This window comes from Paroedura picta, chromosome 3, assembly GCF_049243985.1.
Source record: "Paroedura picta isolate Pp20150507F chromosome 3, Ppicta_v3.0, whole genome shotgun sequence".
Classification (NCBI taxonomy): Eukaryota; Metazoa; Chordata; class Lepidosauria; order Squamata; family Gekkonidae; genus Paroedura; species Paroedura picta.
In genome coordinates, this window is record NC_135371.1 from 116,255,834 (window position 1) to 116,282,421 (window position 26,588).

The 26,588-nt window shown below is 41.8% G+C and overlaps 2 protein-coding genes across 4 annotated transcripts in view; one reads left to right on the forward strand and one right to left on the reverse strand.

Annotated features, from left to right (window-relative positions):
- PWWP2A (PWWP domain containing 2A) overlaps positions 1 to 5,297 on the forward strand; it is a 25,338-nt gene extending 20,041 nt beyond the window's left edge. For both annotated transcript variants that reach the window (XM_077327229.1, XM_077327231.1), the window contains exon 3: positions 2,836 to 5,297. Coding sequence is in view for 1 of the 2 variants with exons in the window: in XM_077327231.1 (XP_077183346.1) it covers positions 2,836 to 2,849 (14 nt within the window). In the remaining variant the exon portion in view is untranslated. The remainder of the gene's footprint in view (positions 1 to 2,835) is intronic.
- TTC1 (tetratricopeptide repeat domain 1) lies at positions 4,820 to 26,114 on the reverse strand. 2 transcript variants are annotated; one of them, XM_077327232.1, is made up of 8 exons: positions 25,958 to 26,114; positions 24,581 to 24,892; positions 21,352 to 21,412; positions 14,452 to 14,564; positions 13,875 to 13,911; positions 10,158 to 10,306; positions 9,452 to 9,506; positions 4,820 to 7,130 (listed from the first exon to the last, which is right to left on the reverse strand). In XM_077327232.1, the coding sequence occupies exons 2-8, from the start codon at positions 24,884 to 24,886 to the stop codon at positions 7,003 to 7,005; spliced, it is 849 nt and encodes a 282-aa protein (XP_077183347.1). In that variant the 5' UTR covers positions 24,887 to 24,892; positions 25,958 to 26,114; the 3' UTR covers positions 4,820 to 7,002. The 2 variants fall into 2 exon arrangements, with proteins under 2 accessions (XP_077183347.1, XP_077183348.1); XM_077327233.1 differs by having other exon boundaries at positions 25,954 to 26,085.
- Between the last annotated feature and the right edge of the window lie 474 nt (positions 26,115 to 26,588).

The following is a 26,588-nucleotide window of genomic DNA, read 5'->3' on the forward strand; positions in this document are numbered from 1 at the left end:
AACGTTCTAGGATAGAGTTTTCAGGGTTGAATCCTTGGTCTGGAATATATTATACTGTGCATAAATTATAGCTTGACAAAGGAAATCTAAAATCTCAGAGTAGGCCATGTGGAACTCCCCAAGACTGATGGAAATCAAAAGCATGGAGAATTGCTAGCTATTTTTAAACCGTAAATGCCCCCTTAGAATGATGTGGGTCCATGGGTCCTGGTAGATGAAATCAGTCAAAGAACATAAGAATCCTAGAGGCTGATAGACAGGCGTTAAAGTATGAAAGGATATGCCCTTTTCTAGACCTGGATCGGCTACCCCTTTCTCACCACTGCAGAGGTTTCTTTTCAGCGTTTGTGTCTCCATTGTATTGGCTGGTAGTCTAGTGTCCTCTGGCTGTAGGCTTGATTTTCTGGTTTAACTATCTTGAGTCTTCTGATGCTTCCAAATGTTGAAGAGAGCCTTTGCCTGTATTTGTGATGCATACACAATCCCCAGAGCTGCTCTTGTTTCTGTTCACTGTCTTTGGCTGGATTAAACAGGAGAACTCTTTAGGTGCAGGGTTACATTGTTGTATATGCTGAATAAGTGCAAGGACATGCTTTCTTAGGTGTGGGACACAGTTGTTTTTCCAAAGTAAGACCTTCCCTTGGCAGACTCTGCCTCACAGTTTGAATCTGCTTCAGTCCTCAAACTACTCTTTTTCTGGCTGCCAGTTCTGTTTTAGTTTGGTATAACTAACTTGGCCATGGTTCATTGAGTATGCAGTTATGAAATCTTATTATGGTGTGTGTTGACTCCAAGGCCAGGGGTCTTACTGTTTGTTTCAGGACTGTAAACAGCCCCATCCCAATATTGCTGTGTCAGCACAATGCTTAGAATGGGTCACGTAAACCAGAGTTACTAGCATGTGGTTTTAAAGAGCACAGGCAAAAATTCTTGACAAAAGTAACAAAGATCAGACCATTAAGTCTGTTAAATGTGTGCCCTCTTCCTGGCAGATCCACCACTTATGCTGAAACAGAATTGCACTTCTGTAAGTTTTTCAGTTGTAACCTTGGATACTAAGGGAATACTGTGCCTGGCAGTTGTCCCTTGTAGGTAGATAGGAGGGTTTACAAAGTACCATGCTAAGCAGTTACAGCCTTCTGAATGCATTGACTTCAGCGTGCATAGAAATGTGTTATTCTACCTCCTTTCCTTTTTTCTTCCCAAAGTGCTCAGGTCTATTTGTTTTATCTTAATGACTTTATTCCAGTGGGCATACATTTTCCTCCTCTTTATTTTACCACAACCCTGTGAGGTAGGTAATACTGAGCATAGGTCCAAGGTCACCCAGCAAACATCTGTAGTTGAGTGGAGATTCAAACCTGAGTCTCCCAGATCCTTATCACTACACCATGCTGGCTACACTTACACTTTTACCTTTTGGGTCTTTTGCTTGCATCACCTGGAGCGGTTTGCTGTATTTCCCACTAGTTAGTTACATACTGTAATCTAAATTGCAAACGCTTAAGTTGTAGCCTCTGTCCAACAGCTAGATGGCATTTGGGTCTTTCCAGTTCTATGACTTCAGGCCAGTGAACTTTGAGAAATATTGCATTTGTTGTGCAGGGGAGACTCTGCTGTACTCAGAGTACTGTAAGAGGATAAGCACAGAAACTGGAACTGCGTTCTTAGACTTTTGTCTAGTTATCACCATTAGAACTAGATAACAGTTTCTTAAAGACAGGTTGCAATCCAGTACTCTTATGGATTTCTTCAGACCTACTGGAATATATTGAGCTTAAAATTGCAGTTGTGTATGGTGCTATATCCAGTATTATAACTGTCCTCACAGATCTTGCTCACTGTGCCTGAGTGAAAAGCAGGTGAGGTGAAGGGTAAGAGCAGGGGGAACGGTCCCAAGCACTGTGTCCAGGGACCCACAAAACCTGGCTCTGCTTTGAGCAGAGCTACCTTGAGCAGGTTTGCTGGAGAAGGCATTGTCTACATTTTCCAAATAACTGTTTTAATGTGTGTTTAACAGTGGCTTATACAGAAACATGATCTGTCACAATGTATGAATCAGGCAGTCCCATTCTAAACCTGTTTCTACATGAACACAGGACTGGGGGGTCTGAGAAAAGTCACTCAGCCCTCAATCCTCACACTGATATTCTAACTTACCATAGAGTCACACAGATTGTAAGTTTATTTATATACTGTTGTTCTCAGAAATATCTTCTCACAGGGGTTCACAAATAAAACAATAAAAATTACAGTATAAAACCCCTAAAATCCCCATATAAACAAACAGATGGCATCATAAACTCTTCAACTCTTCAAGTCTTCAACCCTCCTAAACCTCACCCAAGCTCAGCCCTGTAGATCGGCCCCTGAGCCTATACTGATGTCCAAAACAATGGAAGCTGGAAGCTTGATCTTAAAAAGCAGGGTAGGATCCACAGCTGGTTAAATATACCTTAAGAGAACTGAGCCCTGTAAATTGATATGTTAATACTAAGAACTGTAATTGGTTAAAGTTATTTATGCTTTCCATCTACATTGAATGCTGGGATCTGAAAAGATCAATAGTAAAGATTTGACTTCTAATAATGAAAAATATTCTGAGAGAATGGAAATGATGTGTTGTGTGTTAGTGTCAGGGGGTTATTTAATTGCCAGTGGAATTTATTGGTATGAGCTTATAATAGTACTTTCACCCTGAACAACTTACGACTAGTAAGCTTGTGCCTGCTGGACCCATGAAATGCTCTGAAGATTTCCAAAGTGGTATAAAAATGAGAGAACAGAAATGAAAATCTTACTCTTTCCTTTCTCCCCCCCCCCTTTTCTCTCCAGCTCAGAGACATTAATCATCTGTTTGTGTGGATGCTGGCACGAAGAGGATCACTCAACAAGAAATGACATATGTCTGAAATGTCATTTTGTTCTGCAACCTACATCTGAGTATCATACACTGGGAAAGAACTCAGTTTCTAAAAAGAAAAGACATCATCCCCTTTTCCAGGACACTTGTAGTATTGTAAATTCACTTTGTAATTTCAAGGTGTTAAAAATATTTTATAAACTGTTTTGCAATAAATAAGGCATGAGCCAAGGAGCCTGTTCCAAATGAATATGGAAGGAACCACTTGAATTACTTGTACGAAGCATCACTAAGTGTACTCTTACTCTTGAAATGTGAGAAGTCTGAATAGGCCCCAGCAATGGAGTCAAGATACCTGGAAATTTGGCTGTAAACTTCTGGATATTTACTTTTCTTCTTAACTTGTGTTTATATTCTACATCTTAACAAACTTTAATCTTTAGTGCAGGTGTTAGCAGAGCTGTAACCTATTACTGGAAGCATGTCATAATTCAGCTGTGATGTCAAGGTCTGAGAGTCCTGTTTTGAGACCAAGGTTTCCCATTGAGATGCTAGTGACAGTGGTAATATTAAACTCCCATGTAGTTCTTGAGTAGTTATGGCAAAGAGCTTCCCTTGTGAATCTTGTTTTAAATTTAATTTGGCTATGGCCAAAACCAGGGATCACTTTTTAAAAAAATGTGTTAGAAGAAGGTGTCTGCTTGTGAATCTGGTAGTATCCTCATTAACAAGCAGGAACTGATGACATGGGGGTAGTAACTAATGTTACTCCTTCTAGTATAGGGACTTATTGCACACAGACACTAGACAACCCTTAGGGCTCCAGTCCAGTTAGTCAATTTTGTTAGTAATGCCCATCGAAACAAATGGGATGAAGCTTGAATCATATCCAGTTTGTTCTATCATTTCAATGGCATTTGCTCACTACTAATTTCAACCAAATTAGGTTTTAGGCATTTCTAAGGATACTTGGTTTACACTGGTACATACACACTCCCACTAAAGAGGTGTTGAATCTTATCAATGAGCCTTGAGTATTTAACAGTGCAGTTTAGTTCCATTTATTTCAATGGGAGTAAGGCATACTTAATTTTCACTGGATTGTGCCCACTGTCAAAATAGCTTCTTCATTCATTGTTTTTTTAACAAATCTTCTCATTTTTATTTAATTTTCTTAAGGCAGATTAAGATTCAGCAGGTAGCCTGACAGTGTAACAAGCTCTGAAATAAAATATATGCACAATCAAAGGACTGCTAATGTCTGATGTCAAAGTATTTTCACATAGCAAATTTGTTAATTTTTTTAATGGCATTAACTATTGCAGACTAAACAGAAAAGATCACTTTTCCAAAGTTACCCATACCAGCAAATACAAACTGAAGTTTACTACTTCATAATTCCCATGCGTGTTGAATTAATTATACCAATTTTCCCCTTGGTAGCAGATTTATATTTTTTAAAAGCATCCTAAGCACAGGAAAGATTATTATATATTACATTGCAATTCTATATTAAAATTAATATTTAAATGAAAACCTTTAAAACTTATTTATAAAACTGAAAGTCCATAGCAGCTACTTTAAAAATTATCTCATGGTTATATTTAATAGATACTTCAACTGGGCCACTTTTCATAAGACACTGCAGATAATTTAAACACACATAAATCCTCTGTAGTGTCCCCATGTAGATAAAGCTACGTAAATGCTGTGGTTGTTCAATACAATTAGAAATAAATTTGAGGTGAACGTAGAAAAGACACAATGCAGAATATTTTGCCTGTAGAAACAATATGCTGGTTTAAGAGCATTCTCTATATTTAAGGGGGAGGGGGGAGGGGATTCCTTCCGTAGAGAAGGAAATTACAACTTGGGTGGTAACAATGGCACAAAGTGATAGTTTCTACTCAGGAAAATTGTGTTGGTCTGTACTAACAAGGGTACATTTCTGGACTGGGAGTGGGTGGGGCCAGTAGGGCCTGCATGGACTCCTTCAAGCCAGTGCTCTTTGTCTCTTTTGAGAGGATTGACATTGCCCATTTGTCACGTGACACATGGGAGAGATGCAGGTTTGTAGTGAAAGATGAAGTGAAGGGAGGGGAACATTTGAGAAACAGACAAGATGGCTAGTTTCTATTTGCTATGAAGGATCAAGTTAAACTGCAGCCATCTTATTTTTCATTTTGAAATGATATTGGCAGGGAAATGTTAGTGGTAGAAGTAATGTATTGCTTTTTACCTTTTTGCTTTAGTTGCTTAATATTTAAGCTTTGTTCCATGCTACCTTTTGTCTGTATACTATATTTCACTATGCCTCCTTCAGTTGGTAGACTTGAAAGAGGAAAACGGATTCACATTTTAAGGTTTGCTTGAAATTAAATGTTTAAGAATGTTGTGTACCATCTATTTCAAATAAAGCTTTGTTTTTTCCCTCTGCACTTTTTAAAAAATGTTTGATGCAGCAGTCATTCTGTAAAGATTTGTGATGCAATCCTATATAGTTAATCCTGTCTAAACCAAATGAAATTATGTGGAGACGTAATTCTCAATAGCATTGAGATACCTCTTCTAGCCCTCTGTAACTATGATGATGTACAGCAAGCCACCCCACCATTTCCACAGTCACAGGACCAGATAATTCCTCCAACACTTGTGGATCAGCAGTCACACAAGATCAAGAAATGAATAGCTATTTAACTTAGAAAGGACTTTCCATGTATGCTAACCTTGAGAAACTAATGAACTTAAGACATTACTCATTTTCATCCCATCTTTATTCAAAGGACCTAAAGGTAACACATATGGTTTTTCCCACATCTTCATAACACTGCAAGGTAAATTGGGTTGATGATAATTTGCTGCATCCAGCAGCACATTTCCACATTTTTTCCTGCTGCTGCAGCCTAAGTTCCCCCCACCTTCATCCTATTCATGTTAGTCCCCTCTCCATAGCCAGAGGTCCTTGCTACCGATAGCCATAAACTGGGAAAATGTGGTTCATCAACCACAAACTGAACAGGGAGTTTCATTCACAGACCAAATTAGTTTGTGGCCCTGCTGAAAGCAGAAGTTTAAAGGGTCTCGAAGCTCCACTGAACCTGTGCTTTCTGCTCTATCAACAAACTGCTTTAAAAATTCATGACGGTGGACTCATGAGGATCAGTTTGTGAACCACAAACAGGGCAAAATTCATATTTAATTTCCATCGCAGTTTGGTTTGTGCCGATCCCTAGCTCTTACACCTACTGAAATGTTTCAATGAAGTCTAACTCATAATCTGGGCAAAGTCACTCAACTAAGGCTGAAGACTGAATAGGGTTTTGAACTCTGGCCTCTCCCGTCTTAACATCTTCTACGACCCTGAACAGGATACAGAATGGCTGTCTTCATTATATAAGAACACTGCAGTATCTTAAGATACATGGTACTTTCTGTTACAAGCCTAAATTCTAGGATTTAAAATTTCAGTCATTTTCAACTGTATTCCGTAACCCAGAAAGAGTCATGTAAGGCAGCAGAAGCACATTCAAAATGGCCTGATTAGTTTTTCCAATGTTAGTCAGTTCGGTATCAAGTGATACTAAAGCAAACCACTTAAATCGGTAAGTCTTATATCATTTGTCACCCACAGCTAGGTAGCTCCACAGTCCGAGACAGAGTGATTTGCTGCAGCTATGCCACAAGCAGCATTTTCATAGGAGTGTTTTTATGCTATATTTATAGAAATCTAGAAAAAGGATTGAATGTTGTTGTGCATTGTTTTAAAAAATGGCAACAATGGAGCCTGAAGTATCAATATTTTTATTCCACTTGAAGATAAAAACATGAGCTCTCTCACACCAACTGCGACTAAGGTCTGCAAACTTCACAAAACATGAAATGGTTGCCCTCCCAACCTTTCCTTATTTCCTCACTGGGAAGAAGGGGGGGTCATAAAGTGCGTGCGGTCAGATCCCTTTGGATCAGGCTACTTCCCATAGTTGCCCATGCCTGCTAAAGTACTCCACAGAAGAAAACAATGCATAGCAATATGTTCAAACCTTTATATCTCAATAAAGATGTTAAGAATTAAGAGTTTTGCATTTTGCATTCACTTGAAAACATGCCTTCTATCTCCAGGCTTCAAGGTTAGGCTTACGTTATCGGTTGTTGTTTTGAACAAAGTTGATGGAGTATGAGCCAGTGGCTGAATCCTGCTTCACCTGGAAGTTATCTGTTGACAAGCCAAATGGGCGGAGAACAAAGTTCCCAAGGTCTTTCAGTTTTCCTGCAAATAAATAAGACAAGCGTGCTTCTTGATCTGTTCAGCATTACAGAGATGGGAAGGATTTGTCCCTAGCTGCCCAGAATGAGTCCTAAAAGTAGAACTAAACTGTTTATCATTCAAGACAGTGTTAAGACAGGGGAACTTATGATGTTTCTACAGTGTTCTTCTGTCTCACAGTTATTTACCGAGATGGCTAGAGATAAGTTTCTAAGGAAAAGTTGCCACATACTTAAAATCCTGTTTGCTGCCATGTCGCACAAACTTTTGATTAATGCCAGTGTTGTATTACCACTTGGTGCCCAATACACAGACAGACAGAAAAGAGAACACAGTTGCATTTTGGTTGCAATAGGTGAGTCATTTTTCATATATTTTGTTTGTAGCTTACTTAGTAACCTTAAAATATACCCACCCACCCCCCAAAAATGCTGAAAACAATTGGGCAATGCCCTCTAAAAAAATAATGTTTTTAGCCCCAAAACTGAAATGGGCAGTGTCGCAGACCGAAAGAACAGGAAGAAAAACCAGGGCTCACGTAATCTACCATGCTTGAAGACAACAAAATATCAGAACAAGGTCTGGGTATGAGATAAGACAAGTGTACCCTGCTCCATGTGAAGCAAATAAACCTTGTATACACTGAAATCAGCACTGGCCTGGGACCAGTTGCTCAAGAACTGACTTGAAGGAATGGCTTTGTGGTTTCAGCTGTTCCATAAAAGAGGCATCATAAGACTTGACTAAATCATATTCTTAGGATACCTACAACTAAACAGATTCCCCACTCCTTGTCGGCATGCCCTCAAGGCTTCTTTATACAATCCAGTTCAAAATAGTGCTTGTTCATGGTACGTGCTGTTCTTCAGAAACAAAGATTATATATGGTTCAGAACAATTCACTAAGCCTGGATGCAGCTTTGGTGTTTTGTGGGGTCAATATGTTCACAGGCTTGCTTTCAACGGCTCTGCTTCAGCTACTGAAACAAAAGCAAGGCTCTGCAATTAAATGGGTCATGTTTCTGCTCCCCCCCACCCTCAGCCTTACATTAATTCCTTAATCTACAATGTCTCTGATTGGTCGTTTGTAAACTTGTATGTCTCCAGACTGAAGAATGTGATGTCCCACAGCAATCTGGTGCTGAAACAGCCTCTCATTAAAAAAAAAAAAAGATCACGACCACACGAAAGCGCATTGACTGAATGACATAGCCAGTTAAATTCAAGTGACATACAGAAAGTCGAAGAACTTCTTGAGTGGCTGTTCATGTTTTTTAATCAGCACTAAGAAGCAATAGAAAGTATCCATTGAGGCTAATGCTAAACTGTAAATATTTGAGGAAAGTTGAGCAAATTGCATTTTACATCCTGGGTTATCCCGAAGTGCAGTCCAGAGAGATGTATGCACTAATTTAGTAGGATTTGCCTTTCATAGGTTTTAAAAACTGCCATAAGTTAATATTTTTAAATATAGATTAGAGGTTTCCAAAAGACAAAGGCCACTAGCATGTGTGCTGCCTTTTTCTGAATTCCCCTTTAGAAGTACCTATTGGGAAACCACTAAGAAATGGAACCTCACTAGTTTAAGCAAACCTCCCTGAAACCACCATGCATGCATTTTTTTTCTTTATACATCTTTACATTGCAAGATAAAACCTACAAACCTAATTTTCACAAGACTGGATAGCTTTTTAGAAATTACAGAGCTAAGACTTTAAAATAGCATTACATCCCAGCTGTCTGTCTGTGAACACACAGATATGCTGGCTCGTACAAGGGGTGAATCATCCACAGAAATACATCTTCACACTCAAATCAACCTCTCACAAGTAGTCTGCTTGTTCCGATAATTCTCATCCGTGCACAGATTTCCACCAATACATCATCAAGCTGCATATCTATGGATGAATTAAGAGATCAGGCCCCCATTCCTTGCCTTTTTGGGACCAAAGGGACCCAATGCAGGCACCCCCTTCCCACAATCATCTGTCCAGCAGAAAAGGAGGGAGATCAATACACACTACTTCTGTCCCAGGCATCTTTATAACAGGATGAAGGTATCCAATTATTTGTCTCACAAGCCTTACACCTGAATTAAAGGAAGTGGGGACAGTACAATTTTGCACTTCAAGCACTGAAAATTAAGCTGTAATACCGGGAGGCTCTGAGTGACAGGAATGTCTGTTAGCCTCCAGGATAAGGCTATTGGGAAACCCTTTGGAAAAGAAAGGAAAAAAATCTAGCCAAGCCCACCCTCTGTTCGCAAAGACAATTGCATTTTAAGTTGACACCACACACGCATGCTGGCTATCTGAACTACTTACCCAACATCTCTTTCTTAAGTTTTTCATTTCGTTCTTCTATTTGCCTTGGCAATCGCTAGAAGAGCAAACATGCTATCAAGATAACGTTCCGTTTTAAAACTTCAAAGCAATTTGTTAAAAAATTGGTTACATATTAAACATTTCAGGAAGAAGTGGGGGAAATAACTGGGATTATAAAAAGTATTCCAATTTTTGTGATTTTTTATCGTTTCTTGAAGGCAAACAGTTTCACCATGGTCTTCAGCTCAAATAGATGGGGGGGGGGGGAGGCTATGGAACCTTAGTGATCAAATATCCATTTCTGCATGAATCTCAGCCACATGCATTTTGTAAGTAACCCAACAGAAGCCCTGAAAAAAGCTATCAATTGCATAACACAGCTATGGGGAAAATACTTCTTTAAAAGCCTGTAGTTTGACTGATGGCTCTCAAGTAAGCAATCCATGAAAACCCACAAAACAGTTCCAAAACAGGAGCTGTTCTTTTGATCTTCTTCCCTTATAGTGGTTACAGCCTTAAAGACACCCAACACCCTCCAGTTCAAGAGGCCAGAAACAACTTTGAGTTGAAAACCATGGCAAGACATTAAAATGGAAGGTCAGAAAGTTTTAAGAAACACCTGGCCAACATTTCCAAAAGGCGTCATCATCTAAAGCCCTTTTTTAAAACACAGCGCAAGACAGGACCTCACTAGACAAAGGCTTACCAGACAAGCTTCTCTTGCTTGGTGGACTGCAGGATCCTTTTCCAACACATTTTTGTAATCCTCTAAGGCTTCATCTAATTTTTCTGTTTTTTCATACAGTTCCGCTCTCCTCAATAGCGCCTTGATGTAATCTGGATTTAATTCAAGGGCTAAAAAGAAAAAAGAAAAAACCATGAAACACAAAGGTTGAATTGAGTCTACCAAGAACATTTCCAGCAACTCCCTAACAAGGCTCTTCTCAAAAAGGTCCAAGATATACAGGAGTCCTTGCACTGACAATATCATCTAGCAACCTACCTGAACAGACTCATACCCATTACTTCACAGCACAGCCAATTCTATATGCCCAGGAAAACATACTGATCTGCCCAAGGAAGCCAGCAAGTCACTTTGGGCATTTCAGGCTTTAAGTGTTTGTTTAAATGGATTTGAATATGAACAGCTGTACCTGAGCGAGCAGAGGCGTGACTTAACATTCAGTGGATGACTTCCCCCTTTGAAGTAGAACTAGTGCCTTGCATGGAGCAGCATGTTACTCTATGGCTACCAAGGATATTGGCTGAAGCATCTCAGGTTCCCTTTGGATCCCAAAGCTCAATCTTGGAATACAAAAACACCTCGCTCTTAGAGGCTATTGCTGGAACATCCTTATCCACTGGCCTTGGTCATCAGAAGCACATTTGCCTCCAGCACGGTCCTTTCAAGGGAAGAAACTATCCAAGCTCTTCCAACCCATGGAAAAGTCCTAAGCAGGGTCATCTCCTCCTTCAAGATGCAAAGTTCTCTCAAACCAGTCTATGCCAACATAACCCACTGTATTCCATTAGCACAGGGCAATAAATTAGTTTAGACAATAGCTGAAAGCAAGGGGATTTGTCTCCTTGTATGCTGTTTTAGGCAGTTAAGATTTCTTTGTCCAATGCAACTTTTAATTTTTGCCTCAGCTTCAGGACATTTCAAACTCTGTAACATAAGGGCTGAACATTCTGCCAGTGCCCCAGCAAGGAACCCAGTCTTGTCTGGATAGCAAATGGTAGACTGATGACTTCTGTCCTGACATCATTATGTGGTTTCTTATTTCATTTACTTGAAATCATAATCAACACTCGCCTTACTTCTGCAGAATGGTTCTTAATAGAAAACATGCAATTTACATATAGCCAACTCTTCAAACTGAAAATGAAGTGTAATATACAATTTAGTCTTTTTGTTGTGTAGAGATCTATGGGCACTAAATCACACACCTGAGGTACAACTACAAAACACTCTAGGTAGTGGGAATCATTTATTGTGTGTGTATAAAACACTAACTATATAATGTATTTTTAAAAAATAACAAAGCCTGATTAATGTCGCTAACTACAAAAAGTCCCAATTTAATATCTTATTTATTTATTATATTTATATACTGCCCTCCCCAGAGGCTCAGGGCGGTTTACATAAAACATAGAAAACAATACAAGAAACAATCCATAACATTAATACTATTGTGATAATTGTAACAATGGTAACAGTGCAAACGGGTCCAGGAGCAGAACACATTGATGGATTTCTGAGAGGGAGGGGGCAGGAGCCCTGCAGATGTTATTGGTTATGCCTGGTCTCAACCAAATGCCTGGCAGAAGAGCTCCCTTTTACAGGCCCTGTGGAACTGTTTTAGCTCTATCAGGGCCCTGATCTCCTCCGGGAGCTCATTCCACCAGGTGGGGGCCAGGATAGAGAAGGCTCTGGCTCTGGTTGAGGCCAGGTGGGCTTCTTTAGGGCCAGGGATCAAACTTTAATCTGCACAGTGATGAAACAGTAAATTAATATTAAAAATTCTACAGAAATAGAGTGCAATAGGAAAAGCAATTAATTAAATGTTAAGGATATATTTGAGGATTGGCTGAGTATTCCAAACACACTGAGAAGATATATTTAATTCAGAATGATGCCACAGGATATGACTAATAGCATGACAAACTGGAACTATGAGCAGATGGGGGAATTTTTCTGCCAACCTGGAGAAAGTCCCAGGTATAGTAGTGCTGACCCTTCTAAGCCTTGGTTCCATAGAACAGGGGTTGTCAACCTCCGGTCCTCGGCCTGGTAGCAGGCCGCGAAGGCCACGGTACTGGGTCACCAGCAGCCGAGTCTGCCCCCCCCCCGAAGCAAGAAGCTCACCAGGCCTGGCTAGCTTCTCGCTGCAAGAGGGAGGGGAAGAGGTAGACACGGCCACTGGCACACTGGCAACATAAACATGTATGCGCGGTGCTGCCGCACATGCTCGGTTGCACCCCCTGGTGGCAAAAATGTGCATTGGTTGGCAACTCTGAGCATGTGTGTTTGCACGCCATGCCTGCGCGGCTCCCGGGCCGTCGGCTCTCTCCTCACCCCCGGAGGCGGTCCCTGACCACAGAAAGGTTGGGGGCCGCTACCATAGAGCAAAGCCCTGGAGGGAACATATGGAGGCCAAAACAGCCCTGCTCTACACACACACACCCTCATGTCCACTGAAGAAGATGGATTTGGTGCAGGCAGGCCCCGTCTCTGGCACCATGCAACTGGGCAAGACAGTCTGGGGAGAGGCTACCAGGGTAGGGAAGAATGGAAAGCTGAAAGTAGAAGGGGCAAATAAAGGTGAGTTATCTGGTGGATGAGAGAAGGAAGCAGGAAAGTGGGAGAGGCTATAGGGCAGTGGTTCTCAACCTGGGGGTTGGGACCCCTTTGGGAGTCGAACGACCCTTTCACAGGGGTCACGGCAGGGCAAGCAGCTTGGCCAGGAGGGGGGGTGTCATCTACACAGCAGCCTTGTAGGGTAGATCGAGATAGAGCATTTGTCTGTCTGGAGCAGCAGAAAAGAACAAGAAACCCCAAGAAAAAAACCAATTTATATACAATCATGAGCAATGGATTTTCATGCCATTGGTCAGTTTCGGTTTAATATCTGTGAACGAAAGAACACTTGCATAATTTTATGGTTGGGGGTCACCACAACAGGAGGAACTGCCCTAATTTCATTAAAGCAGTGAATCTAGACATCATAAGTTTGCTTAACTCAACTAAAGAAAAAGAACAGAAGACCCAATAGTCTCCATGTGATTCAAGACAAATGTGGGTAGCTTTTCCAGGAACTAAACTAACATGCTATAATAATAACAGAACAGAAAATATAACAAGATGATGTTTGTAACGTACTGAAATGATGACTTTTATTGGATAACGTGAAGCTATTTTTCCTCTTCCATATTGTAACAGAATATTAAATATTTCTTTTAAAAACAAAGAAAAGAAAAACAGCCTAATTCACAACAACAATGTACTTGTTGGGCAACTTCTTTCAACTCTCCACTACTTTTGCAGCTAGAAAAATGCTGCTAGCCAAAACTGCAGTCTGCTCCCACTTGGGACAACTGCTTCTGGTCCTGTTCAGTAATAGGGAGAACTCTTTGTTCTCTCTAATGGCCTCATCAGCCTCACAAGTCTTAGTCTTTGCCACCAAAACATTCTACAGCAAATGTTCTGGGGATGAACCAGTGGTAGTAAGATATTTTAGTAGTGCCAATGCCCATTCCATGCCCTATGAGAAAAGGATATTGTCATCAATCGTATCAGACCATAATCTCCAGTTTATCCCTGTTCACCCACCATGTGTCAACCAGAAGCAAGCACAGTAATCCAGAACATATTCCTGCCAAGACCGACTTTAACATCAACAACAACAAAGAAAAACAGTACCTTTGCTGCAATCACCTATGGCAGTTTCTTTCTTGTCCTTCAAAAGAAAATATGACATTTACCATTTACCATCAGGCATTTATAAATATTTAGGGATTTAGGGGAGGGGGGCTACAAGACGCCAAGTAAACTGTCATGGTTTGTAGAGCAATCTGTAAGGAACTGATAGGGTATAGATTTCAAAAAGGCTTGTGCAAGAGGAAATATGTTCTGGTTGTCTTTCAGAGCCACAAGGAAAGCTAAAGGGCACAACCAACCCAGTACCTTTTTACTTATCAATACTAATCTTGATGTTAACAAGACAATGTTGATACTTCATGACTCTCTTGATTATTGTTAATATTGTACTGCTGACTGGCCTGCTTGTATTTGCCCAAAACCGTGGGCTCAACTCAACACTTTTCCTATATTCTCCCACAAGCACTTGTACCCTACAGCGCAAAACCATCCCCAGAAAACAAAATGGAACCAGCACCCTGAGTTGTAAAATACACGTGGATCTAGAGACTGGAGAGAATAAATGTGACAGTCATTACAGCAGTTCTTGCTGCTTCACAGTCCTGGGAATGAGTTTTACCTGTTTCATTCTGGCTGCAGCTCTGTTTGAATACAAAACAGATCTATCCGTGCTGTAGCAGGCTGGACAGACTTTCAAAGCTTTTGCATAAGAATCTTCAGCTCCTTCATATTCTGAAAGTTAAAGGAAGAGTTGTGATGAAAGATACTTAAGTGGCGTCCAAGAATTCTTAATATATAAAATTCTTAGCATCAATTTCTCCAAAATGTGTAGTGATGAGTGGGGGAACACAACTATGCAGGAAGAAGCAAAATGTTATTACTATTTTTAGCAGTATGACATAAAAACCCTCAGCATGATTTGAAAAGCTTTATTTTTCATATTTTTAAAAAGCAGAGTATGTCACCAATAGAAACATAACATTTCTGGGGAGGCTTGGGGGGGGGAATTAAATGTATATGATCCTTAAATGGGGTATATCCTTTGTAGGTGCCTCCAGAGAATAGCGGTGGACATGCGCTGTGGATCCAAGCTCCTCTAGACAAGGGTATGGCATACCTGGCACTGCACCATGCACAGGTTACTCCTCAAGCTGAGGAAATATTTCCATGGAGTTCCCACGCCCGTGGTTGGAGCATATTGGAGGTATCGCCGCTGCTTCCTACCATTGGGTTCCCCAGGGACAGTTGATAACTCAGTGGATATGGGTGGATCAAGGGAAATGGGTGTCAAGACTCCAACGATGTGCTGAGGGAGACCTCCACTGTAGGGGAAGCTATGCTCATTGACCACAACCACTTAACACACAAGAAAGTGATGGTGTCCTCCTGTGGCCCCTCCACTACCTCTCATGGAACTGAATATCTGACCCAACCCAAACACAGCCCAGGTGGGTCAGTTGCCAGAGAGGGGGGGGGGGGGAGGGGGCGAGACATGCCTCTGAGCAGCAGGCAGACAGGCACAGATTGATGCCCCCCCCCAAAGCAGGCCAGCAAACAAAACCAAATCACAACCCCAGGGATAGCCCTCAGGCTCCAGACTAAGCAATTCCCCACCATGACCAGCAGCAAAGCTCTTTCACTTAACATCTTCTCCGTCCAAAAGCACAGTGCCAACAAGAACACACACTTGCCTTAACTTATATAGATCTGATTGCAGCAGGTATATACAGGTAATTTTTATTTTTTATTTATTTGTTTGGATTTTTATACCGCCCTTCCATACGGCTCTGTGCGGTTTGCATAGAATGTTGTAAAATAGTTACATAGAACATTGTAACATAACACTGAAAAATCCTTGGGGAGGTCAGACTGTTCAGTCATGGAAGGGAGCATCTGAGGGGGGGGGAACATGTTTTGAGCTGGTTGGCCTCAAGCAAATGCCTGGTGGAGGAGCTCCCTTTTGCAGGCCCTGCGGAATTGTGGAAGTTTAGCCATCAAGAGTTTGTCAAATTACCAGCACAAAGTCCAGATCCCAACAGGCCAAACTCACCACTTCAGGTTCAAGGGAAAATCCAAAATCAGGGCTCCAGAGCACAGGCCAGGATCAGAGATGAGGGAATCAGTCCAGATTGCAAGGTTAGCCACTAGCAGACACATTACTGCCACACAGCCACTTCCTTGTTGGCTGCTTTTAAACATCACACAAAGCACCTGCCAGTCCCCTCAGCCCTGCTCCTGCAAACACTCCTCGCCATTGATGTGGAGCCAGTGTTGTTCTGCCAACCTGGCACTGCACCTTCTGACTTTCAGTTCCCACCTCTTCCTTCTACATTATATCTGAGGCTCTGGAAACAGGGGAGGTGAACTGGCCAGCAGATGACTCTCTGTTGCCAACGCAGGACTGGGAAGGCCACTGTACTGGCACCTGGTTGGTGATCTATGTCTGGCTCCTCAGAGACAGTCTCCTTCTGCAGTGTCTCTGTCACTGGCTGTGGCTCTGGGTCAAGTCTTCTGACTACCTCTTCCTCAGAAGAGTTCTCTGAATCATTTTTGCTCTGTTGGAGCTGGTTGACCCATGACAACTGAATCCCATTATGGGGACTAGGAACTCTGTTATCAGTAGGCAACAGAGCCTACCAGCCTTTAGAGGCTCCCTATTTGCACTTCCAATGCTCAAAAACACCCAGAAACTTGGAGATTTCTTCAGAGACCATGCACATGCCAAATATCACCTCTTGAGCCCTGATCTGGCCAGAATTATGCAGAAACATGGTTTGCACTAATACCTTTTAGAAACTATACATGGTGCCAAGATCTTGCTGGTAAGAGGAAAAGATCTGTGGGGTAGGGCTTGGATTTGAATTCTTCTGCTTCGTTTTAGATTAATGGCCTATGTGAACTCCCAATAAGTACACTTTGAATCAGACAAAATTATTGCTGGCCTGTCAGAGAAACCTTACGGAATGCTGAAGTAGTTTTTATCTCACACACACATACACACAAAGACCTTATTGCCTGTATAATCAAAGTCAAAGACACATTTAAGAGAGATTATCCTGTGGCACCCAAGAACAGTATTATCCTGGTTAAGAAACAGGAACATTTCCTGAAAAAAGCCACAGAACTCAGAAGTTCCTACTTACAGGATTAAGACTATGCAGAAAAATATGTCTCAATTTTTGAACAAAGTTTGAATTTAAAGAGGATTTCCAAGAGGAGGGGGGCTTTGGCTCAGTGACTGAGTATTTGAGTTGCATGCAGATGATCCAAGGTGCCAAGCCCCAGAATCTCCATTTATAGCATCTCATAGTAGGTGATGTGAAAGACCTCTACTTAAGACCCAGAGAGCCATTATCATACACAGTATATCTTGACAGATCCAGGGCTCAACTCAATATAAGGTAGCTTCATGTGTTAAACAAAGTATTCTCGCTCAAGGGTAGGTTTGCCAAGAAATTTCTAGTTGCTTTCTAATTTGATTGCTCCTCTCATGAAAGGTAATTCATATATTTCCAACCAGGATATAAAACACTGCAAAAACATATAAAATCATTCAACTGTTCTCTATAATATACCACTTTTGATTGAATGTCAATCAGACTGAGGCAAATGGAAGTTCCCATTTGCTTCTCTTTTTCAGATTAAACCTTTCCAATTACCGTCAGAATTAAATATTTACAGGACGCTTAAGTCTCCATGGAGCCTCTTGTGGCGCAGAGTGGTAAGGCAGCAGACATGCAGTCTGAAGCTCTGCCCATGAGGCTGGGAGTTCGAACCCAGCAGCTGGCTGAAGAGCTTCTTGTGGCACAGAGTGCCACTCTGTTTGAGTTGCATGCAGATGATCCAAGGTGCCAAGCCCCAGAATCTCCATTTATAGCATCTCATAGTAGCAACTCAAACAGCACCACTCTGTTTGTTAGAGCAGTGGTCCCCAACCTTTTTATCACCGGAGACCACTCAATGCCTTTTACTGAGGCCTGGTGGGGGGGTAGTTTACTCCTCTACTCTCAACCATTGCCCTAACGCTCTCTGATCACTGTGGCAATGTTTAAACAACCCTTCAAAATAAGATACAGACACGCCACAACAACGAACATAAGGAACATTTTATTTTCATGGAAATTTTAACTCATGACAATGACAAATCAATGGGAACCCTGAGCTTGTTTCTCTGCAGCGAGATATTCCCGAGTGATGGGAGACAAGTGATGGGAGACAATGACACCTGAAGTGTGTTGTAAAGGGCCGGGGGGGTATGAAGTAAAGGGCCGGGGGGGGGGGGGGGAGAAGGCGTCCTTCGGGGCCCACCTCCAATTAGTCGAAGGACCACATGTGGTCCATGGCCCACAGGTTGGGGATCGCTATGTTAGAGGACTGGTAGTTAGTGGAAACTTGTGTTCTTCCCCTTCAGGAAAATCTACATCAGAACTGTCAGCAACTCTTAGGATTGCTGAAGACCAGTTTGTCTTCCTCAGGGTTGTTTCCAGAATTAAACTACTCCTTCAAAACATTTAATTCAGCTCCCCACCCCCCAGGATCAGTACCCCTGCCTCCTCCCCACCCCCACCACTGCAGCATTAATACTGGGATGGGATAAATAAAAATAATACAATTTCATGAGAAAATACATAATTATTTTGGGCATCAGAAAACAGACAGAAAATGTTATTTTTATGTTGCAATTTATATCCCACCACTCTCAGTAAACTGGCTCATGGCGGGTCACACTAAAAAACCCAATAAAATACAATATTTACCCATTACAACACCCATTAAAAAACCCCTATGGCAGTGACAAAAACAATCCCACGGCGCTAACTAAAAGCTTAAAACTGATCAAAGGGGGAGCCCTGAGCACCCATCCATCCCTCACAACAATGGCCGGCTAGTGTGTGGGGGGGTGTCCAGTCTCACTCTTCGTTCTACTCTCATTCAGGGGGGTATCAGATCTTCCTGGGTTGGCCTCAACCATAGACCTGGCAGAAGAGCTCCATCTTACAGACCCTCCATCTTACAGGAACGTCAAAAGTTCCCGCAGGGCCCTCAGCTCATCCAGGCGCTCATTCCAGGACTGGGGCCAGGACCGAAAAAGCCCTGGCCCTGGTCAAGGCCAACCAAACTTTCCTGAGGCCCAGAATCACCAGTAAGTTACTGCCTGCAGAGCACGAAGCCCTGCAGGGAGCATAGGGCAATAGGCAGTCCCTCAGATATGTGGGCCCTAAACCATAAAGGGCCTTAAATGTTAAAAGCAAAACCTTGAACCAGATCCGGGCCACAACTGGCAGCCAATGCAGCTGTCTCAGCAGTGGCTGAATATGGGCCCCCCAAGATGTTCCAGTGAGGACCCTTGCAGCTGCATTCTGCACCAGTTGTAATTTCTGGGTCAGGGACAAGGGCAGGCCCACATAGAGCAAGTTACAAAAGTCAATTCTGGAGGTGACCATCACATGGATCACTGTGGTCAGATGCTGGAGAGACAGGTAGGGTGCTAGTAGCTTTGTCTGCTGAAGGTGAAAAAACACCTGGTGGGCTACCTTAATGACCTGTGCCTCCATGGATAGAGAGGCATCCAAAGCCACCTCCAGATTCCTGGCCTGGGAATGGTGGCCAGTTGTATCCTGGCCAGGATGGATGAACGTACTTCCTGATCTGCCTCCTTCCTACCCAACCTCAGGACCTCCATCTTGGAGGGGTTGAGTTTCAGGCGACTCAGCTCTAACCATCCAGCTACGGCTTCTAAACATCTGGCAAATGAATCCGGGAGGGATCCTGGCCAGCCATAAGATAGAGCTGGGTGTCATCTGCATATTGATAACCCAACCCAAAACTCCAGCTGTGCCAGAGGGCACATAAAGATGTTGAATAAAGTGGGGGAGAGCACTGCCCCCTGTGGGACCCCATAGTCAATGAGAGATCCAAGGGGCAGGTGGTAGCCCTCACAACCCCTAGCAACTTGCCCTCTTTGGTTATACAGAGCTGCCTGAAGCTATCAAACGTAACCTCCAAAGGCAGCCAAAGGCAGTTCTAGTTCCAGCAACAGTAATCAGGATAGACAAAAGTTTTAGAATGACTAAATGTTCGGAGCAGCTTCTCAAGGGTTTCAAGTTCAATCACAATATTTAAAAATAGTAATCATCCACAGACAGCATTTGGTACTTCACACACACACACACACACACACACACCAATAAAGAAGATTCCACAATGCTTTCCAAAGCAAAAGAGGCTTTGTCTAAAACTAAGCATGAACTAGGAAGGGAATTCCACAATCAGAATTAATACATTGAATATGAGACTATTGTTTTTGGGGTGGGTGGGTTGAGATTTATTCTCAATAACTGCAAGATTATTATCTTAAATTCTCAGCTTACAGCTCCTTCCAGAACCAGACAGAACACAGGTGAAAGGCATATGATGCTGCAGCAACTTCTTGCTGTTGTTGAAGACTGAGTCAGCACCTGAATGGAAAAATCCTATGTTTGCTGCCTTGAATTCCATAACAGCCAGCTAGTCAGTTAAGATTCTTTTAATAAGCCCTGCTCTCTGCACCCCACCTGAGACAGGGCCTTTCCTTTGGAAAACCCTTCCTCTTGAGAATTGCCTGGAACCTACCCTATGTTCTTTCAGGTGCCGGGCCAAAACATTTATTTTTACCCAGGCATTTAATTAAGTAGTTGCTTTTGCAATCTGTTTCTAGGCTGAGGACTGTTTTATGAGAACCATTTTATGTTGTTAGATTTATTTATTTATTTGTTTAGATTTCTATACCGCCTATTTCTTTGCAGCTCTGGGCGGTTTACACAGAACATTATAACTTACATGGAACATTATACAGACTATAACATCAAAACAACTTTCAATAAAACATCAAAAGATTACAAAACCACATTTATAATATAATAACAATTAACAGTAACTTTGGGAGAGTCATGGGCAGGTGTCTGGGGGGACCAGCAGGTGTTCTGAGTCGGTCGGCCTCAAGCAAATGCCTGGTGGAAGAGCTCCCTCTTGCAGGCCCTGTGGAAGTTTGGGCAGGGCTCTGATCTCCTCAGGGAGCTCGTTCCACCAGGTGGGGGCCAGGACCGAGAAGGCTCTGGCCCTTGTTGAGGTCCAACGTGCTTCTCTAGGGCCAGGCATCCGCAGCCAATTGGAGGTGGTGGAGCGTAAGACTCTTTTGGGGGTATAGGCAGGAAGGCGGTCTCTATATGCTCTATATTCTGACTGAGTTGTTAATGTTTATCAATTTTAACCATATTTTGCTGGTTTTTATGCTACGTTTAACTTTGAAAGCCACCATTATATGCTGGAGAGGTACCAAAGAAACTTTCAAAAATAATGGAAGAAAGGTATAAATAACCAAAGGTCCCAAAAGAAATAAAAAAGAGGAATATAATCCAAATTTTTTTAGTCAAATCCTAGTCCAGATAAACTTCCACAAGTGTTTTAATGAATATTGTACTGAACACCCCAGTCTAAAAAGAAACCTAAAAAAAAGGGATCGAAAAAGATGTTTGCCTACCTTTTCTCTTAAACTGCTCATTCCCTTCTTCTTTTAGCTTTATGCTCTCATTTCTTCTCTTCTGCAAGACAGAATATGGCAGTCATACAGTATTTATTTGTAGCAGAAAACTCAATAGTGGTAATTTGGGGGGAATCCATGAACAACTGGCATTAACTGCAATCTAGAGCAGCTTTCAAAACACTTATTTTTTAACATCTAGATGCAGCATCATATTTATTCAACAAATGATTCTGTTTCACTGCTCTGCAGATATTACTTGTTGTTACTGTTATTTTCTGAGAGGATACAATGATTCAGTGTGGCCTCTCCCTACCTCTCCTGACATTTAAAATTGGGGGACTATGATAACTGTTTCATACTGTCACCTGTAGAAGAACTGCAACCAGTCAGTATAACCAATGTGTGCAAGAAAATAATTTTAATTATTTAAAATTTAATTATTTAAATAAATACTTTTAAACATGATTTTGATCCTATTTTTTTTAATTTGCCTACAGTGGCATTTTCTTGCTTGTTCCTGTGAAGCAGGCCACATTCACAATTTTAATCTTCATTGACATGTTTGCTTATGCATTTTTAAATTACCAGCCCATCTTTTGGAGGTTAACTGAAAGTCAAACTCAAATGGACCCTCTGTGCTCATATTACGACTAAGAGACTTGTATCACTAGAATGATAAAAACCCACTTCTGGTAAATCAATGGACTGAGGATCTTAGAACTCTATTAATATTTGAACAGATGGCATATAGGAAACAATTGTGTATGGACATTTTTAGATATTTTAGCCCTGACCTGGATAGTCCAGGCAAGCCTGATCCCATCAGATCTCGGAAGCTAAGCAAGACAGACGCAGGCTACTATTAGGGTTGGAGACCCTGGGTGGTAGTTCCTCCCAGGAACATTAGGGGTCATGGCACAGGGCAGGCAGTGGCAAATCACCTCCAAACATCCCTTTCCTGGCTGCCAGACAATCCTCGGATCTCCTGGCTACACTACCCGTACCATACCATACAATAATAATAAATAAAATATTTAGGTATTTTAGACTTTTATAACTTATTTATTGCTGGATTGTGTTTTCTCTTGATTCTATAAAAACAGAAAAGTAAAAAAAATGTTTTGTTAACTAAAACTAGCTGTTTCTGATAGGACAAGAAGCACTGAGGTGTTCTCAGGCATCCCCTGCCTTCTTGCTTCCTACTTCCCTAAGGGGAAAGTGTTCCCCCATAGCCTACTGCCTTCTCTGCTTCCTCAGGTTCCACCCCCTCTTACTTTCACATCCATGTCAGCCAGCCTCTCCCTTCCTGATCTTTTACTCTACCTCTCAGGCTCCATAACATCATAAGAGCACAGCCAATGACAGGCCTGTTGCTTTGTCAGTCATTATGACTACTCTTCATAGGAGAAATTTAAGAATGGGCGGGGGGGGATCAAGCAAGATAACAGTATAAAGAAGAAAGATTCCCAGTGGTCAGGGTTTGTTTCTTGTGTAGTTTTCTCAATGATTAGCAGTAAGAGAATGACGTAAAGTCTATACATATGAATAAATGTGCCTATTTTGAATATTTACACAGGTTTCAGGGTTGACTTTACTGTACAGACTGTAAGTTAACTTGGCACAGAATTAGATTTTGTTCATGCGCAACACAGAAAACGAGCTTGTAAGTAGATTTTGCTGAGTCATTGTTGCATCTACATTTCTCCCAAATGAATATAAAGGGAAAGAAAAACTGCAGTCTATAAATAGTAAGTAGACTGATCTGGCCTAGAGACAGGGACTTTGACACAGCTAACTTTGGGCTACATTTCAGTGGTAGAATTCATCTCTCATCACACATAGCATTGTAAAGCTGCCCAATACAAATGCTGCTACTGACAAACAAAACGGGGTGAGCAAACCACTTCATCATTCATTTATGCCTCAGAAGGGTATTCTTTATACCATTCTTTTGGGTTAAGACCAAGCACCTGAGAGCAGACAATCAGAGCAAGAAAGGTCATGTCTTCTGTAGACTGTCCATCAAGCACTTTTGGCAATGGGCAGCAGGCTTGTCTGCAGTGGAAATGCAGCCTGTGGTTTTACTATTAGATTCTTCAAATCTTGTTCTGCACTAAAATTGGATCATAAGCCAAAACTGTACTGAAACCAATTCAGTCCAAAAGAGTGTACTAGACTCAGGAATCCAGGAAAGCCAAATGGTCTGCACACAGCTGCCTGGTAGAAGAAGAAGAGTTGGTTCTTATATGCCACTTTTCCCTACCCAAATGAGGCTCAAAGTGACTTACAGTCGCCTTCCCATTCCTCTCCCGTACCTGCATCTCCCCTATCTGCATGCATCTCCTACCTGTGCTTTCGGAGAACTGGGAATGAAAAGCAGAAGAGCAACAATAGATTCAAATGTGTAGCTGTGTTGGTTGCAATCTCACAACACAAAAACCAGGTGGCCATGTATAACTGCAACTACCACGGTATATCAATTTACAATTTTGAGAAGCAGACACTGGGAAACAGAGCAGCAGAGGTCATGGTGACCACAGCAGCTACAATGGGGACCATATGTATAGAATATATTTGCAATTATGTTACCTTATGTGTTTATTTGCTTTTAAATGAAATTAGCGGCGAAAAACAAATTTGATCAACACTGCAGTTAGGTATCCTTCCACCCCATGCACTCTTTTCCAGTGAAGTCTACACATACATAGATGCCAGTTACTGTTATTTGTACAGAAGGTATTTTCCCTGTTGGGGAAACCAGCAACTGAAGAGGGGAGGCTTGCCCCTTTTTCTCTGCCATTGTTCTGATCAATCTGGCAACTCCCTATAATGATATTCCATTTTTAAACAGTCTGAGATATCCAAACCTAGATTTTCTACACAACACATCATTTCTCAACATGTTCTCTGACACTCCAGCAACAGTCCTATGCACACTTTCTTAGCAGTAATCCACATTGAACTTGATGGAACTTCCTTCCAAGTGAACATGCAGAGAACTGACCTGTGAAGTTGAAATGCATCATTGCATAGAGATAAACACTTTAAAAATCAACTAAACTTATTAGGATTGGACTGCAAGAAAATTTATCAGGCCTTACATTAGAAATCTCCAGCTAAACTTCAATAAATGTTCAAATGGAAAAAAACATTCCTCAGTTGAACTAGATTAAGTTAATATTAGATGCATCAGAATTTTTCTATGACATCCATTATTAAAGCATACCTGTTTTTCTTCCTCTGACATATCTTTCTCCAATTCTAAAAGGTATTTTTCATCTATATCTGTTTGCTTCTCTGAAGAATCTACCTCGTTGTGATTCTCTTCTGTCATTCTTGATTCAAAGGAATCATTACAGTCATGAAAGAGGTCATCATCATCTCTGGCTTCTGAATCAGCTGATGGAAGATCTCCACTGATTCTGGGGATATGCCCATTATCACATTCTGTTTGTGAAAGGCTGCTTTGGTCTTCTGAGAGTTTCAAACCCTCAACTAGTTTTTCAGGAGGAACAGTATTTTCAGATTCCATCTCAAACTTGCACATTTAATTAAAAGAAATATAAAGAAAAGAAACATTGAATTTCAGATGCATTTTTGTAAAAACTTCCTTAGTTCTATCTATGATTAATATCATGAAAAGATTTTAAAAGGCTAATGAGGTATCAGAAACCTGTTCACAAGAAACACCTAAAGTCAAATATTTGTGTCTATTGGATCTTCTTTCAACAAATACTCAAATTTACTCCAGAGTTCCTAAATTTGTTATCTGTGAAACAAGTTGAACTCCTTGGCTGTGTTGAAAAGATGAATTTTTGAACAAACTTCCCCATATACTAACAAAATTATGGAAGTTTATTGCACATCAACTAATAACCAGAACCAAAGACTAAATATTAGCTATAGTATTTGTTATCAACCATCCTGCTTCATGCCCAATGAATGCTTGAGTTCACCCTGACAAAGCTGAATTTCCAACACAATGCTCAAGACAAAACTTGTCACTCCCTTTCTGGTTTTGAAGTCATCCCGAATCTTTAGTAGAAGCATGGCACAAAAACATTACTGAAGGTGATTAATCATCTTCCTGCCAGTCCACTAACCCATATCCCTGTACATTCTGTTTGGGATGGTAGACAACTCTGCAATGCCTTCAGGAGAATTTCCTGATTCTGCTGATAATTTTAACTCCATACGTCCAGAAATGAGACTAGGACTTCCCATGTGCAAAGTTGTCACTCTACCAATGAACAATAGCTTCCACACATAGTATTTACTAAAGGGGCACAACTCCCTCCTGCCTGAATACAAACTTTTCTGGGGATCTGAACCCATGACCTTTTATATTTACTCACGCTGCTAAACCTATCAAGGAGCAGCTGCTTAGCTGCTATTAAAGGCATGAGTACAAAATCTTCAGTCACATTACACTACTTCCAGTAACAACGCAGAATAAAAAAGCAATAAATCTTCCCTTGGAAAGCAACATTCCCTCCTCCCGCAGCAGCCTGCCATGCCTTCCACAGCCCTAAATGCGCGCCTATGGCTGCTTTTCTAAACCCATCCCTACTCATCCCCTCAGTTCGACACCATCCTTACACACCACTCAGGCTCCGTCCCTGTCGCCTGCACTGTTTCCGGATGCTGCGTCTTTTGCTCACTGCCCTGTACGTCACTTCCTACTTCCTCTGCCAGGCCAATGACTGGCTAAACCTCCGGGCGAGACAGAGCCGGAAAGCAGTTTCTAGGGGCAACGAAGCTGGTGAGACGTCACAGCGTCGTCTTCGGCATTCTCCGGCCGTCGGCTCACCCGAGCGCTGTGCCGACCCCGAGGGAGGCATTTCCTCGTGCTGCCGCCCAGTCGCCCTGGGAAAGTCGGGGCAGCGGTTGCTGGGCGGCGGGGGAGTTTGTTGTGTGGCCAGAAAGGCCGTGCTGCCACCCAACGGGGACCGCCTGCATTTTACGCTAGCAAAGAAATTACTGTTTGCTTCTGCTGCGTGTGAGCGAAGGTGGAGCAGGGCAAAATAAGCTGGGCGACTTCTTAAAATCAAAACAAGCAAAACCGTCAGCGGCGCTGCAGTCAGGAATCAGGACTACGGTTTTTTGTTTTTTATTTTAGTAATTCTTTTAGTTCGGGTCGGGTGCTTTGGAGCTTGTGCCAAGAGCATCTTTGGCTAAGGACCTACCGGTAAAATACTTTTAACCGAATGCTGGCATGGGCTCATGGGTATAGT

Excerpts from the sequence above, each read along its gene's own strand:
- TTC1 (XM_077327232.1), bottom strand. The coding sequence starts at position 24,886 with ATGGAATCTGAAAATACTGTTCCTCCTGAAAAACTAGTTGAGGGTTTG. Across the intron at positions 14,565-21,351 it reads TGAGCAGTTTAAGAGAAAAG|AATATGAAGGAGCTGAAGAT; the intron begins GTAGGCAAACAT and ends TTTAACTTTCAG. Across the intron at positions 7,131-9,451 it reads ACTTAAGAAAGAGATGTTGG|GAAAACTGAAAGACCTTGGG; the intron begins GTAAGTAGTTCA and ends ATTTATTTGCAG.